Source organism: Notamacropus eugenii, chromosome 2 (genome assembly GCF_028372415.1).
Source record: "Notamacropus eugenii isolate mMacEug1 chromosome 2, mMacEug1.pri_v2, whole genome shotgun sequence".
Taxonomy (NCBI): Eukaryota; Metazoa; Chordata; class Mammalia; order Diprotodontia; family Macropodidae; genus Notamacropus; species Notamacropus eugenii.
This window is the reverse complement of record NC_092873.1, coordinates 37,574,909-37,588,634: the sequence shown is the minus strand read 5'-3', so window position 1 is coordinate 37,588,634 and position 13,726 is coordinate 37,574,909. Positions and strand designations below refer to the sequence as shown.

At 40.6% G+C, this 13,726-nt stretch overlaps 1 protein-coding gene across 3 annotated transcripts in view; it reads right to left on the bottom strand.

Annotated features, from left to right (window-relative positions):
* The window catches only part of EFCAB5 (EF-hand calcium binding domain 5), a 161,872-nt gene that overhangs the window by 14,288 nt on the left and 133,858 nt on the right, over positions 1 to 13,726 (bottom strand). For all 3 annotated transcript variants that reach the window (XM_072639852.1, XM_072639853.1, XM_072639854.1), the window contains 2 exons: positions 8,363 to 8,515; positions 1,724 to 1,827 (listed from right to left, as the gene is read on the bottom strand). In XM_072639852.1, coding sequence (XP_072495953.1) covers positions 1,724 to 1,827; positions 8,363 to 8,515 — 257 coding nt within the window. The remainder of the gene's footprint in view (positions 1 to 1,723; positions 1,828 to 8,362; positions 8,516 to 13,726) is intronic.

Below are 13,726 nucleotides of genomic sequence, written 5' to 3'. Positions count from 1 at the left end.
TAGACTTAGAGGCTGTGGAGTCCAGTACCCTTATTTTAACAGATGAGAAAACTGAGTCACAGAGCTAAGTGACTTCTCCAGAGACACACAGCTCATCAGCCTCCCTGCTTCAACTCTCTTCCCCTCTTGAGCCCAGCCTTAATATTACTGCCAGAATCATCTTGCTCTTGAGCAGATCAGATTGTGTCAATTTCCATCTTGCAACTCTTCAGAGGGTCTTTCCCACCCCTTGAATAAAGATCCTCTATAGTTCTTGCTGCACCCACTTGGATCTACTCCAACTGGACTACCTGCCATCCTAAGACCATAAACTTAGAGCTGGAAAGGACCCGAAAGGATAAGTGCAACCCTCTCATTTCACAGATGAGGAAATTGAGGCTGAAACAGGTAAAGTAACTTGCCCTTGGTCTAGTGTCTGAGGTATGATTTGAGCCCAGGTGCTCCCGACTCCAAGGGCAGCCACCTAAGTGAATCTAGCACCCATCCCTGTCATGCTTCTCTTGCATACCTTTGCTCACAATGCCCCCTAAGACTAGAGGGCCATCCTCTCTCATCTCCACTATTGCAAACTTTCTAACTCTCTAAGGCCCAGTTCAAATGCCATCTTCTTTTTACAACTTTGCTGCCTATTCTTTCCCCCTTAACATTTTACTTATATCTCTCTTACACACTTATCCTACATTATTTTTCACAGTAGTTATTTGTGCTTACACTAAACCCTACTGCCAAACTGTGAACTATAAAAAGCCAGGGTTAGTGTCTTCCATAATCTCATCTTTCCCAGTTCCCAGGACAAAGATAGTCTTTTCACTGGACTGGGGGTTTTATCAGTGCAGGGGGTTCCCTGTTTAGAAAATTCCCTTTATCTAAGCTCCTCTGCAATACAGGCAACATGTGGCAAAGGCAGTCTCTGACCTCATCTTCCTCACCCCAAGGCAAGCTCTCTATCCATTACTTGCATTTAATAGGCACTTAATAAATATTTGATGATAATATTGCTGAAGACCATCTTGACTTGAAGAGAGGCAATATGGCACAATGGATGGAAACTTGGCCTTGAAGTCAGGGGTAGAGCCCTTCCTTTGAGGGACACTGGCTGTGTGACCCTGGGCAAGTGACTTAACCATCTGGTGACTCAGGAAGTTATTCCCTAAGACTCTAAATTGCAACCTGTATTGGTAGAGGAAGCCCCCTCCTTCTTGACTTCCTGATGCCAATGAAATCACTAGTCCATAGCTACGCTATTAATGAAGGTAGCTGGCTCTCTATAGCAATGTTTTATAAGGGTCCATCCATATCTAATTGATACCTCCCTGAATTCCACAGGTAACACTACTTCAAAATAGCTTCCTCTTCTCCTGACCCAAACACTCAACATAAGAATACATGTTTAGAGGACACCTACATTAATTAGCAGATCCATTCTGTTAAGTGAATCAGGTAATGGCTCCTGTAGTTAGACTAGTCTTTATTTGGATTTCTACTAGGTCGAGAAAGTCTCAGGAAAATACCAAGGAAGGTTTCCTTGGTTGCTCCTCTACTTGTAATAGGTGGCAGATGCCACCTTCTGGCTGTTTGTGGATGAATGAGTCTATCCACCTACACCTTGATCCAGTCAATAGATTTGGTCCTCCAAAGCATCATTGAGGGGTTGGCTTCCTATCATGAAGTGTTCTTAATGTTCTAATAACCATTTGGAGCCATGGGAGCCTGATATGCATACCTGAAAAGATTCTCCTTTCTGTGGAGGATGGCAGGAGAGGAGAAGATTTCCATACGTCTTTTATTGTCCAAGTACATAATTTTTCGTAGAATGTAATCTGAGTCCTTGAGAGGAGAAAGGAAAAAGAGATTTTAGTGCAGCCAAAATTAGTTCCCTGTGTGTTCATGTACTCTTCTGATTACCCTCGACCTAGGAAAGGCATGGAAGAGGTTGAGGGGGGAGGTGTGAGGGGAGATTAAAAGAGGCAGTATGGCTTAGTGGCTAGAGGGCTTGCTTTGAAGCCAGGAAGCCCTGGGTTCAGGGCCCACCTCTGATACATGCTGGCTCTGTGATTGAACTAATCAGTATCTCAAGGTTCCAGACAACTTGCTAAGAATATAAGCTCTCTAGGTACTGCCTGCATCAGTGGAGTTCCTTAACCAAGAAAATCTCAGGTCTAGCCTTCTCCCTTCTCCCTCACCATTGGGAGGATTATGATGTATATCCTTGAGAGGCCATTTGTGCTTGAACCCCTGCTGTCTATTGCTCTGTGGCATAATGAGAGCTTGTCTAAGAGTCAGGATGACCTGGGTTTAACACAGTGTTGACTGTGTGTTTAACAATCAGAAAGTTACTTAACCCTCTTAAGTATCCCAGGCAACTCTCAAAAACTATGAATTCTTAGGATCATAGTCTTAGAGTTAAAAGGGAATTTAGAAACCATCTCATCCTGAGATGTCCAACACTAAAACCAAAGGACCCCATGCAGCCCCCAACACTACACAGTGTGGCCCTGACCAGATTAAAATGTTCTTGGGAAATATTTAACAAAATAAATAAAAATACAATAAAACATAGAAGATGTTAATATGTGGTTTTCTAAGCCACATGCACCAGCAGGGATCCTTATGGATGGTTTAGTGGCCTCTATTTCTATTTGAGTTTGACCCCAGTGATCTAGTCTAACTCCCTCATTTTGTACATGGGGAAACTGAGTCCCAGAAATATTATCTGCCTTGTCCAAGACCCCACAGCTAGAAAGAGTCAGAGTCAGGATTTAAACTTAAATCCCTCTGACTCCAAAGCTGGCCCTCTTTCCATCATACCACACTGGTTCATTTTCACTGGTAATGGGAATTTCCACACCGTGAGTTCCCTCTACCATTGAAATCACAGGTCTGGTCCAAAAGAAAAATAGAAGGGAGAGGAAAAAAGGAATAATAATTGGTCCTGAAACACTTTTGACTAGGGAAAATGGACAGAAACTAGAGATAATAGATATTTCATATACAAACATAACTCAGGAAGTGAAGCCAACAAGCCTTTTCTAATTTCCTCAGTTATTAGTGTTCTCCCTCAAAATCAATGAGTGCGTGAGGGGGCGGAGCCAAGATGGCAGAGTAGAAAGACGCCCATACACATAGCTCCGAACCCACAACCCATAGAACGGCTACAGGGAAGTAACTCACGGCGAATTCTGCACCCAGAGGCCACGGAACATTGCAGCGAGGGAGATTTCTGTTCCGGAGAGACCTGCAAACCTCTCATGGGGGGTCCTTCGCGCTGCGGACTGGGCGCCGGGACTGGGAGCTGAGTGCAGCCCTGCCGCAGCCATAGCACCGAGAGGAAAAGATCCGAGCGGGCTTCAGGGACGGGATCTCCAGCGGCCGCACAAGTACCTCCACCCACAGGTGACAGGGGTCAGTGAGAGAGTCTCTTTGGCGGGTTGAGAGGGGAGTGGGGTGCCCCCATAACTCAGGCCACCCCCCCCCCCGGGAGGTAGAAGCTGAGAGGTGGCTGCAGACAGGGGCTCCCCAAGGGGGCAGGAGCCTGGATCCATTGTGGAAGGTCTGTGCATAAACCCCCTGAGGGAACTGAGCCTGAGAGGCGGCCCTGCCCCCACCTGACCATCTGAACTTAATCTCACACTGAATAGCAGCCCTGCCCCCGCTAAAAGCCCTAAGGCTGGAAGCAGCATTTGAATCTCAGACCCCAAACGCTGGCTGGGAGGATCAGGAGGCGAGGTGGGTGTGAGGAGAATATTCAGAGGTCAAGTCACTGGCTGGGAAAATGCCCAGAAAAGGGAAAAGAAATAAGACTATAGAAGGTTACTTTCTTGGTGAACAGGCATTTCCTCCCTTCCTTTCTGATGAGGAAGAACAATGCTTACCATCAGGCAAAGACACAGAAATCAAGGCTTCTGTGTCCCAGCCCACCCAATGGGCTCAAGCCATGGAAGAGCTCAAAAAGAATTTTGAAAATCAAGTTAGAGAGGTGGAGGAAAAGCTGGGAAGAGAAATGAGAGACATGAAGTCAAAGCATGAACAGCAGATCAGCTCCCTGCTAAAGGAGACCCAAAAAAATGTTGAAGAAATTAACACCTTGAGAACTAGCCTAACTCAATTGGCAAAAGAGGTTCAAAAAGCCAATGACGAGAAGAATGCTTTCAAAAGCAGAATTAGCCAAATGGAAAAGGAGATTCAAAAGCTCACTGAAGAAAATAGTTCTTTCAAAATTAGAATGGCACAAATGGAGGCTAAGGACTTTATGAGAAAGCAAGAAATCACAGAACAAAGAGAGAAGAATGGAAAAATGGAAGATAATGTGAAATATCTCATTGGAAAAACAACTGACCTGGAAAATAGATCCAGGAGAGACAATTTAAAAATTATGGGGCTACCTGAAAGCCATGATCAAAAGAAGAGCCTAGACATCATCTTTCATGAAATTATCAAGGAAAACTGACCTGAGATTCTAGAACCAGAGGGCAAAATAAATATTCAAGGAATCCACAGAACACTGCCTGAAAGAGATCCAAAAGGAGAAACTCCTAGGAACATTGTGGCCAAATTCCAGAGTTCCCAGGTCAAGGAGAAAATATTGCAAGCAGCTGGAAAGAAACAATTCAAGTATTGTGGAAATACAATCAGGATAACACAAGATCTAGCAGCCTCTACATTAAGGGATCGAAGGGCATGGAATAGGATATTCCAGAAGTCAAAGGAACTAACTAGGACTAAAACCAAGAATCACCTACCCAGCAAAACTGAGTATAATACTTCAGGGGAAAAATTGGTCTTTCAATGAAATAGAGGATTTTCAAGTATTCTTGATGAAAAGACCAGAGCTGAAAAGAAAATTTGACTTTCAAACACAAGAATGAAGAGAACCATGAAAAGGTGAACAGCAAAGAGAAGTCATAAGGGACTTACTAGAGCTGAATTGTTTACATTCCTACATGGAAAGACAATATTTGTAACTCTTGAAACATTTCAGTATCTGGGTACTGGGTGGGAGTACACACACACACATGCACACATGCACACATACATAGAGACAGAGTGCACAGAGTGAATTGAAGAGGATGGGATCATATCTTAAAAAAAAAATGAAATCAAGCAGTGAGAGAGAAATATATTGGGAGGAGAAAGGGAGAAACTGAATGGGGCAAATTATCTCTCATAAAAGAGGTAAGCAAAAGACTCATTAGTGGAGGGATAAAGAGGGGAGGTGAGAGAAAAACATGAAGTCTACTCTCATCACATTCCACTAAAGAAAAGAATAAAATGCACACTCATTTTAGTAGGAAAACCTATCTCACAATACAGGAAAGTGGGGGATAAGGGGACAAGCAGGGTGGGGGGGGATGATAGAAGGGAGAGCATGGGGAGGAGAGTGCAATTCGAGGTCGACACTCATGGGGAGGGATAGGATCAAAAGAGAATAGAAGTAATGGGGGACAGGATAGGATGGAGGGAAATATAGTTAGTCCTATACAACACAACTATTATGGAAGTCATTTGCAAAACTACACATATTTGGCCTATATTGAATTGCTTGCCTTCCAAAGGGAAGGGGTGGGGAGGGAGGGAGGTAAAGAAGTTGGAACTCAAAGTGTTAGGATCAACTGTCGAGTAATGTTCTTGCCACTAGCAAATAAGAAATACAGGTAAGAAAGCTATCTGGCCCTACAGGACAAAAGAGAAGATGGAGACAAGGGCAGAGAGGGATGATAGAAGAGAGAGCAGATTGGTCATAGGGGCAATTAGAATGCTTGGTGTTTGGGGGGGGGAGGGGAGAAAAGGGGAGAAAATTTGTAACCCAAAATTTTGTGAAAATGAATGTTAAAAGTTAAATAAATAAATTTAATTTAAAAAAAATCAATGAGTGCTTTGTATAGATATATATATACATATATATATATATATATATATAGTATCATTTATCTTTGAATATGTTGTTTCTTCCTTGTAGGATGTAAACTCAGTGCTGATGATACACAAACAAAAGTGAAACATCTAGTCCCTGTTCTCAAAGAACTTAACATTCTACAAAAGGAAAACCAAAAAAGATATCAGCAAAAAATGAAAATTTCAAAAAGAAAGTAGACTTCTCAGAAAGCTAGGAATTGGTTACTGTAGTTTTAACTTTTAGCTTTGAATTCCTCACTGGTCACTAGAAGCAGCTCTGCAACTCTACTAGAAGGACAAAGCTAATGGCGTGCAGCAACCAAGAGAAATGTGACCTCTATTCAAAGCCATGGAGATTCCAGCACTGGACAGCTGCTCCTGAGTTCTTGACTAAGCTAGACCTTGGACAGCACTTAGGTGCTGATACCATTCCCAGAAGTTCCCAGCTCTCTAATTTCCTGCTTCTGAACTGCTGTGGACTGAAAACTGAGATCATCAAATTTGTTAAAAAGCGATCAAGCCCAAGTATAATTTCATAGTAAGGGTTCGGTTTACAGGGTTACTCCTATGTATAAACTACCCAGACCTTTAGATCTTGGACTCTGTGCCATTTATTTCATGTGCCCAGAGGACTTTTTTGCTTACTTGTTGATATTTGGTTATGTTCCGAATTATCTTGGCTATGTTCCAAATACATTCACAAATTGGTATCTGACAGCAACATCTGAGAAAATCTAGTATAGCCCCCTTGTTTTTCAGATAAGGAAACTGAGGGCTTGAGGGGTTAGGTGATTTGCCCAAGGTCACACAAGCAGTAAGTAGCAGAGTCAGGAAACAAACCCAGGTTCTCTGACTCTAGAGCCAACACTCTCTCCATTGTACCACACTGCCTGAGTGACCTCTGGATAAGTGAGGTGCTACAACTTAGCCTAGCTAGTTTTCACCCCCAAATGTGGATAATCACAGTGATGTCTCCAGGGATATGCTAGTTCATTATAGGCTATCTCAAAATTTACAACTCTTAAGCTTAATCTGCACAATTAGCATTTTCTCCATCATTTTCTTAAGTCTAGATAATCAACAAAACAATAAATCAAGCCCTGATTTGTAAGTGTTTGCCAGTTTCTGAAGCGTAGAGGCTCACCCTGAGAAGGTTCCATGAGTGCTCCAGCACACTCCTGAATTTCTCCCTCTCTCTGAACTCATTTAGAACCTCATGTTGTAATAGCTGTCACATTGTATTTAACTTTAGATGTGAGTAGAGACCTTGTCTCCAGTCCTCCTCCCATAAACACCTACAGTCATAAAGGCTTTGCATACAGAAAGAGTATATTCAACTCTGTGGGATCCTCTGGAATTTCTATCATAGCAACAAAAATTTGCTGAAGGGATAAATGAGTCAACAATCCCAAACATCTCCCAAAACTACGAGCATGGACCTATACATGTGACTTTGCAATTCATAAAAAAAGAGTTTTAGATTCAATATCAGAGGACTTAGGTCCAGATTTTAGCTCTGTCACCTGCATGACTTTGGGTAATACCCTTAAACTCTCATGGTCATGGTTTCTACATCTGTAAAATGAGGGGGTCTAAGTGACCCCAAAGTTCCCTTCTGGCTATATGTCTATGAATAGCAAAGCAAAATCCAAACTATCCCCATAAACTTTTTTTTAAAAAAAAAATCTCTCCATAACAATGCCTCACAGTAATGGGATTAAAAACAATGGTTTATACCCCTTCTTATGAATGTGGAATTCTCATGGGCATTAATGGAAGCAATACCTCCTGAAACAGAAGGAAGAGGTTCTTTACTGAAGACAGTAATATTACTTCACATATCTATATTGGTTTATACTTTTAAAAATTATTTACAATCCATACATTAGAACCAATTCCATCAGAGGATTATTAGATAGTGAGGTCAGTTTTAAACATGAATTCACTTATATACTTTCTATGTACATGCTATTTGTCTCTGTCATTATTAGCTTATGAACTTGTAAGGGCAGGGACAGCATTATTTGCCTTTATTTCCCCAATGTTCAGTAAAGTGTTTGACACATTAGTAGATGCTTAATAAGTGTTGACTGTTCTTGACTTGATGAAGACACATTTCCTTCTTCACTAAGGCTCAGAAAGGTTGAATAACCTTCCCATGGTCCCAGGGCTGTCCATAACAGAAACAATACATACAGAATACATTTAACAGAAACAAGGCAATAACCCAAGTCTTCTGACTCTAATCTAGAGTTCTTTCTGTTAGACCACATTTGCCTCTCAAATATAATCCAGGAAGATCACATTAGATCATTGATCCAGGATCCTTTCTGGGTTTGCACAAGAGAAGCAGGTGTAAAGATGTCTATAATGAACCCCAGCTAAATTTAAAAAATGCTCCCATTTACATGTAACAAAAATCCAATACCACTCACATGTCTGAGAAGTTCAATTTTATCCTGCACCTTACCTTGTCTGGTCCAGGTTCCACCAGGAAGGTGGTGATGGTCCTGATACCAGGTGCTACTATGCGGAGCCAGCCAGCAGCCGTCACTATCACATGCAAGATGTGTTCTTGGCTATGGACATAGTGGTAGGCAATACTAAATGCATTGGCCACACCCTGCAGGGACAGAGACAAAATCGGCTCATTTTTAAGAGTGGAAAAATAATTAGACATGTACTGGTTAGAATGATGCCAACTAAAAGTCATGAGACCGCTGCCAGACTTGGCAGGGTTGAGCTGGTCTGTTTTGCGCAGTCTCATCAGGATGGGGTACTATCCAAGGGTGGGGGGAGTTCCAGTGTAGAGACTCCCTCAGCTGATGCAGAAAGTTGTCTGGGATACCAAAAGTCTAGTGATTTACCCAGGGTCACCTCTGGTATAAGTCACAAGCAGGACTTGAGCCCCAATTTCCTGACTGAGGCTGGTTCTCTATCTCCTATGCCTTGTCCCTCAAATACAATATAACATAAAGTGGTGATTATAAACACTACCTAATCAAAAACAAAAAACTTTAAAAATGTATCAATGGAATAGGATAAATACGTCCCCAGTAGAACCCCAAATTTTCAGAAGTTTAGTATGTGATAAACTTAGGTATATTAAGCATCGGGGAAATGAATCCTTTTTCAACAAAAAAGAACTGGGAAAAGTGGATGTCAATATGATGAAAAATGACTTTAAGCCCTTCCCTCATGCCTGTTTGAGCCCATGCAGTCTTAGCCATTGCAATGGAAGACAAAGAGGGTGGCAATGGCAGGAACCCTTCAGGGGAAGGGACTTCAGAGGGAGGTAAAGGACAGGACCTACTAACAACCAGACAAAAATATGAAGACCTCCATGGACCAGCTGTGTGCAGCAAATTAAGATGGCCCTCCTATGGCTCAAAACTCTGCTGGTTACCTCTGGGGTTCTCAAACACATCCCTGGGGATGATGCAGGCAGAGTGTCAGAACCATTACCAGGTAGGATTTGCAGATTCCCACTTTGGGTGAGTCCTCCTCTTCTTCAAGGAGGTTACCCAATATAGACCCCCAGAGAAGGGAAGTGAAAATACATTCCCATTCTCCCTTCTCCACAGCTGCTCTCCTCCCACCACATGCTAGCACACAGATGATGCCCATAGAAGGGGAAATCTGTACAGTGCAGATGTACCCTTACTTAACTGTGTTTCTTCTTACTAATTAAGTCAACACTAAGTAAATACCCATAATATGGCCAACAAGTGGTCATCCAGATTTTGCTTAAAGACTTCCAATGAGGGGAATCTCATTGTCACCTAAGGGAGACCATTCTACTTTGGGAGAACTTCAGTAGTTCTTAGAAGTTTTCCCTTACACAAAGCTCATTTTTGCCTCTTTGCATCTTCCACTGGCTGCTCCTACTTTTGCCCTGTAGGGCCAAGCATAACAAATTTAGTCCTCATTCAATATGATAGTCCTCCAAATACTTGGAAATAGTTATGTTCCCCACACCCTCCTAGTCTTCTCTTTTTCAAGTTAAGCTCCTCAATTCCCTCAAACAACCCTCATGGTATCAATTTGAGACTTTTCTAGATCCTCTTCTGCTTATCACTGTCCTCTCTAAAATATGACTTCCAAAGTTAAATTTAATGCTTCAAGTGTGTTCTGACCAGGCCAGAGCATGACAGAATCCTCCTCTTCCCTTGTCCTAATGTTACTCCTCTCTAAATACAGCCAAAATGGCTTCAGCTTTCTTGGCTGCCTTATTCCACCCTGAGGACTACTATTGAAATTTCAGACCACCAAAAATCTCCAGGTCTTTTTCAAACCAACTGCCATCTAGCCATGCCTATTCCATCTTTAACTTGAATTTATTTTTTTGAACCCAAATGTAAAATTTTACATTTATCTTCATTAAATTTCATTTGATCATTGATCCAACTAACCTATCTGATCCCTCTATACCATGTTCTAGTCATATTTCTCCAGTTTTCCACAACAGAACAATAAGAAATTTTGCTAAATGCTTTAGAAAAATCTAGGAAAACTAGACTTATAGCAGTCCCTTGAACTACCAATCTAATAATCCTGTCCAAAATGGAAATAAGGTTAGTGTGGCACAATTTATTCATGATGAAGTCACTGCTGACTCTTTATGATCACAGCTTCCTTTGTAAATATTTGCCAGCTATTCCTTGGATAATTTATTTAAGAATTTTGCCAAGAATCAAAGCCAAACTCACAGGCCTACAGTCTGCAAATTCCATGAAGTGGCTTTTTTTTTCACAGGACATTTGCTCTTTAATATTGCACTAACTCCTCTTCCTTGTGATCTTTTGAAGATCACTGACAGTGGCTCAGAAATGAAAATAATAAAACCTAATAAAAGTATAATTGATAAATATTATAACTCATATTTATTTAGTGCTTTAGGATTTTCAAAATGCTCTTAAAGAACTCTTTGAGTAAGGTGGCATAAGTATTATTATCCTCACTTAACAGGTAGGAAAATTGAGGTGTAAAGTAGTAAATGGCATGTAATATCACATATGGAGTATCAGAGCTGGGATTTGAACCCAGGTTTCTGACTCCAAATCCAGTGGTCTGACCATTACAACTATACTACCTCCTCAATTGCATATAATCACTGGGAAAAAAAAGTTTAACTTCATTAAAAACTAAAAAAATGCATATCCAAAGCAAATTTTGGTTATCTCACATACATAAAACTGGAAAATAGTTTAAAAATCAATGTTGCAATACTTCAAGTATACATTGCTTGTAGAATTACAAATTGGTGTGATCTTTTTGGAAAGTAGTACTTTGAAATCAACTGCAAAACTGATTATATGCTTCTACTCAGAATTCCTATTACTGGTAACATATCTTATAGATATACTTCATGTGGAAAAAACCTATCTACACAAAAATATTTATGATTATGTTAATTATAAAATTTTAAATGGAAATTATCTAAAATTCCAGTGCTTTAGTGATGGTAGTATATTAATGTAATTAAATATAGTAGAGCCATTAAGATCACAAATATGAGGAATACAAAGAAAAATTTAAAGATAGACACAAGAATGAAGGACATGAAAGCAGAATTAGAATTTATGCAAAAAAGTACACAGTGAATATTATGCAGAATATTATACATTACATCATAGATGCAATGTTACATATATGTACCTATACATATATATGTAAATGGACAATTGAGAGCAAAATGAGGACCACCAAAAGAACATTCAATAAAGTATGCATATAATAAGTATGCATATAGTTTTTATCTGTACCTGTAATTTCATCAGCTCAGGAAACGCCAAATGCGAAAGTGCCCTAAACTATCAGTTAAAACTGACAACTAGCTGTGACTTACAGAGAGTTATCTGAGGTACCAAGAAGTTAAGTGCTTTGTCCAGGACTATACTGTTAATGTGTCAGAGGCAGGATTGGACCTGAGATTCTCCTGAATCTAAGATCAGGTAGGTCTATGTTTTATATATTGAGCTGCCTCTCCTATTAGACAATGTATCAACCAATATCATCAGATCAGCATCTACAGAGTGTCTTTGATGGCATTGGTGTCAGGACAAACTAGTGCTGAAGTTGACACTATCTGACATTTGCTATTGAATTACTTGAAATTCTAAAATCTCTTCTGTTTTTTTCCTGATATTTTGCCTTATTAGCCAGCTTTGAAAGAGGCAGAGTGATATTATAGAAAAATCCTTGGATTAGGAGCAAGGATGCCTGGATTACAGTAAAAAAAAGATAGATAGATAGATAGATAGATAGATAGATAGATAGATAGATAGATAGATAGATAGATAGATAGATAGACAGACAGACGGATGGATAGATGGATGGATGGATGGATGGATGGATGGATGGATGGATGGATGGATGGATGGATGGAAGGAAGGATAGAATAGACAGACAGACAAACGGATGGATGGATGGATGGACGGACGGACGGACGGACGGATGGATGGATGGATGGATATAAAAATACTGGTCTGCCATTATCTAGATGTATGAGCTTGGACAAGTTGCTTTCCTGATCCTCAGTACCAGGAAAGCGCTGGACTAGATAACTTCTAAGTTTCCTTTTAGGTATAGTGAGAAAAGGACTCAACTTTGACATCCTATCTCTGACTGAAGATGGGTCAATCTCTCTAGTCCTCTCATTTCCTCATACTTCATAATGGGGATAAAACAGCACTAACTTCATAGGGTGGTTATATGGGTCAAATGAGATAACGTATATACAGCTCTATTTGTATGTGACCTATGATTATATTAATATGTCATTTATTACAAGTAATTTTGAATACATGTTCATGTCGGATTTTGTGTAAAATTCAGAATGATTAAAAAAACTAAAAGTAAGGAGACAAACAGTTAACCTGATACTTTTAACCTATTCACTAATGCTAAAAGCACTGGGCACATCATTGTTAAAAGCAATTAAAATTTGAGAAAAGAATAGTAACTGCTAGCTCGCTCTGTCCTCTTCTGGTCATTCCTTGGAATTGCATCTGAAGGATGTCTCTTTTCCTTTCCAGATCTGTTTTGACGTGCCAAACTATCTTTGGCTTTGCTTTCTTCTGTCTTTTTTGTTTTGTTTTGTTTTGTTTTGTTTTGTTTTAAACACAGTTATAGTTGGTCTACAGACAGCAGAATTCTACTCATCTTTGTCTCCTGCACATTTCCTTGAAGAAACAAACCTCTCTGCATCAGGTTCAATCTTGGAGAATTCTCAATAGTTCTCTCTCCTTGGCTTGTGCCCCAGCCCAGAATTTCACATGAGAATGTTGGAATTTGGCTTGCATCTACTTTGCTACAAAAAAAATTTCACCTCTAATGCAATTGCTCCGACCAGCAAAGCATCAAATGTAGGAGAGGTTTTATTTAATCCCAAAAGAAAAATTGCTGTGGGGGTTCACAAAAACTCAGACCAACACCTTTCCTCTTTCTGGTGAAGCTGGTGAGGCTCTACCTCCCAGGGATCTAAAGAGAGCTCCAGACTTATTGTAGCCCTCATCCTGAGGGTGAGGTTAACTGCAAAGGGATAGCATTGAGGACTGGTAGAATCAAGCGACTCTCTCTTTGAGTTCCATCTTCCCCAAGGACCTAGGTAGTCCTCCAGACTAATACTACCATGCTGGGGTTGAGGCTTCTCTGCAAGACAGAAATACTTGGGTTTGCTAGAGATTCAATTTTCTGGACCTGCATAGTCCACATAACTCACAATATGAGTGAAGGCTGTTCTCATTCTGTCCCATACTGCTCCTCTGCTTCAGTTACCTATTGGCCTGGGAACTCCCCTACTTGGTCGAGACTTGTTAAAAGAACTCCTCAG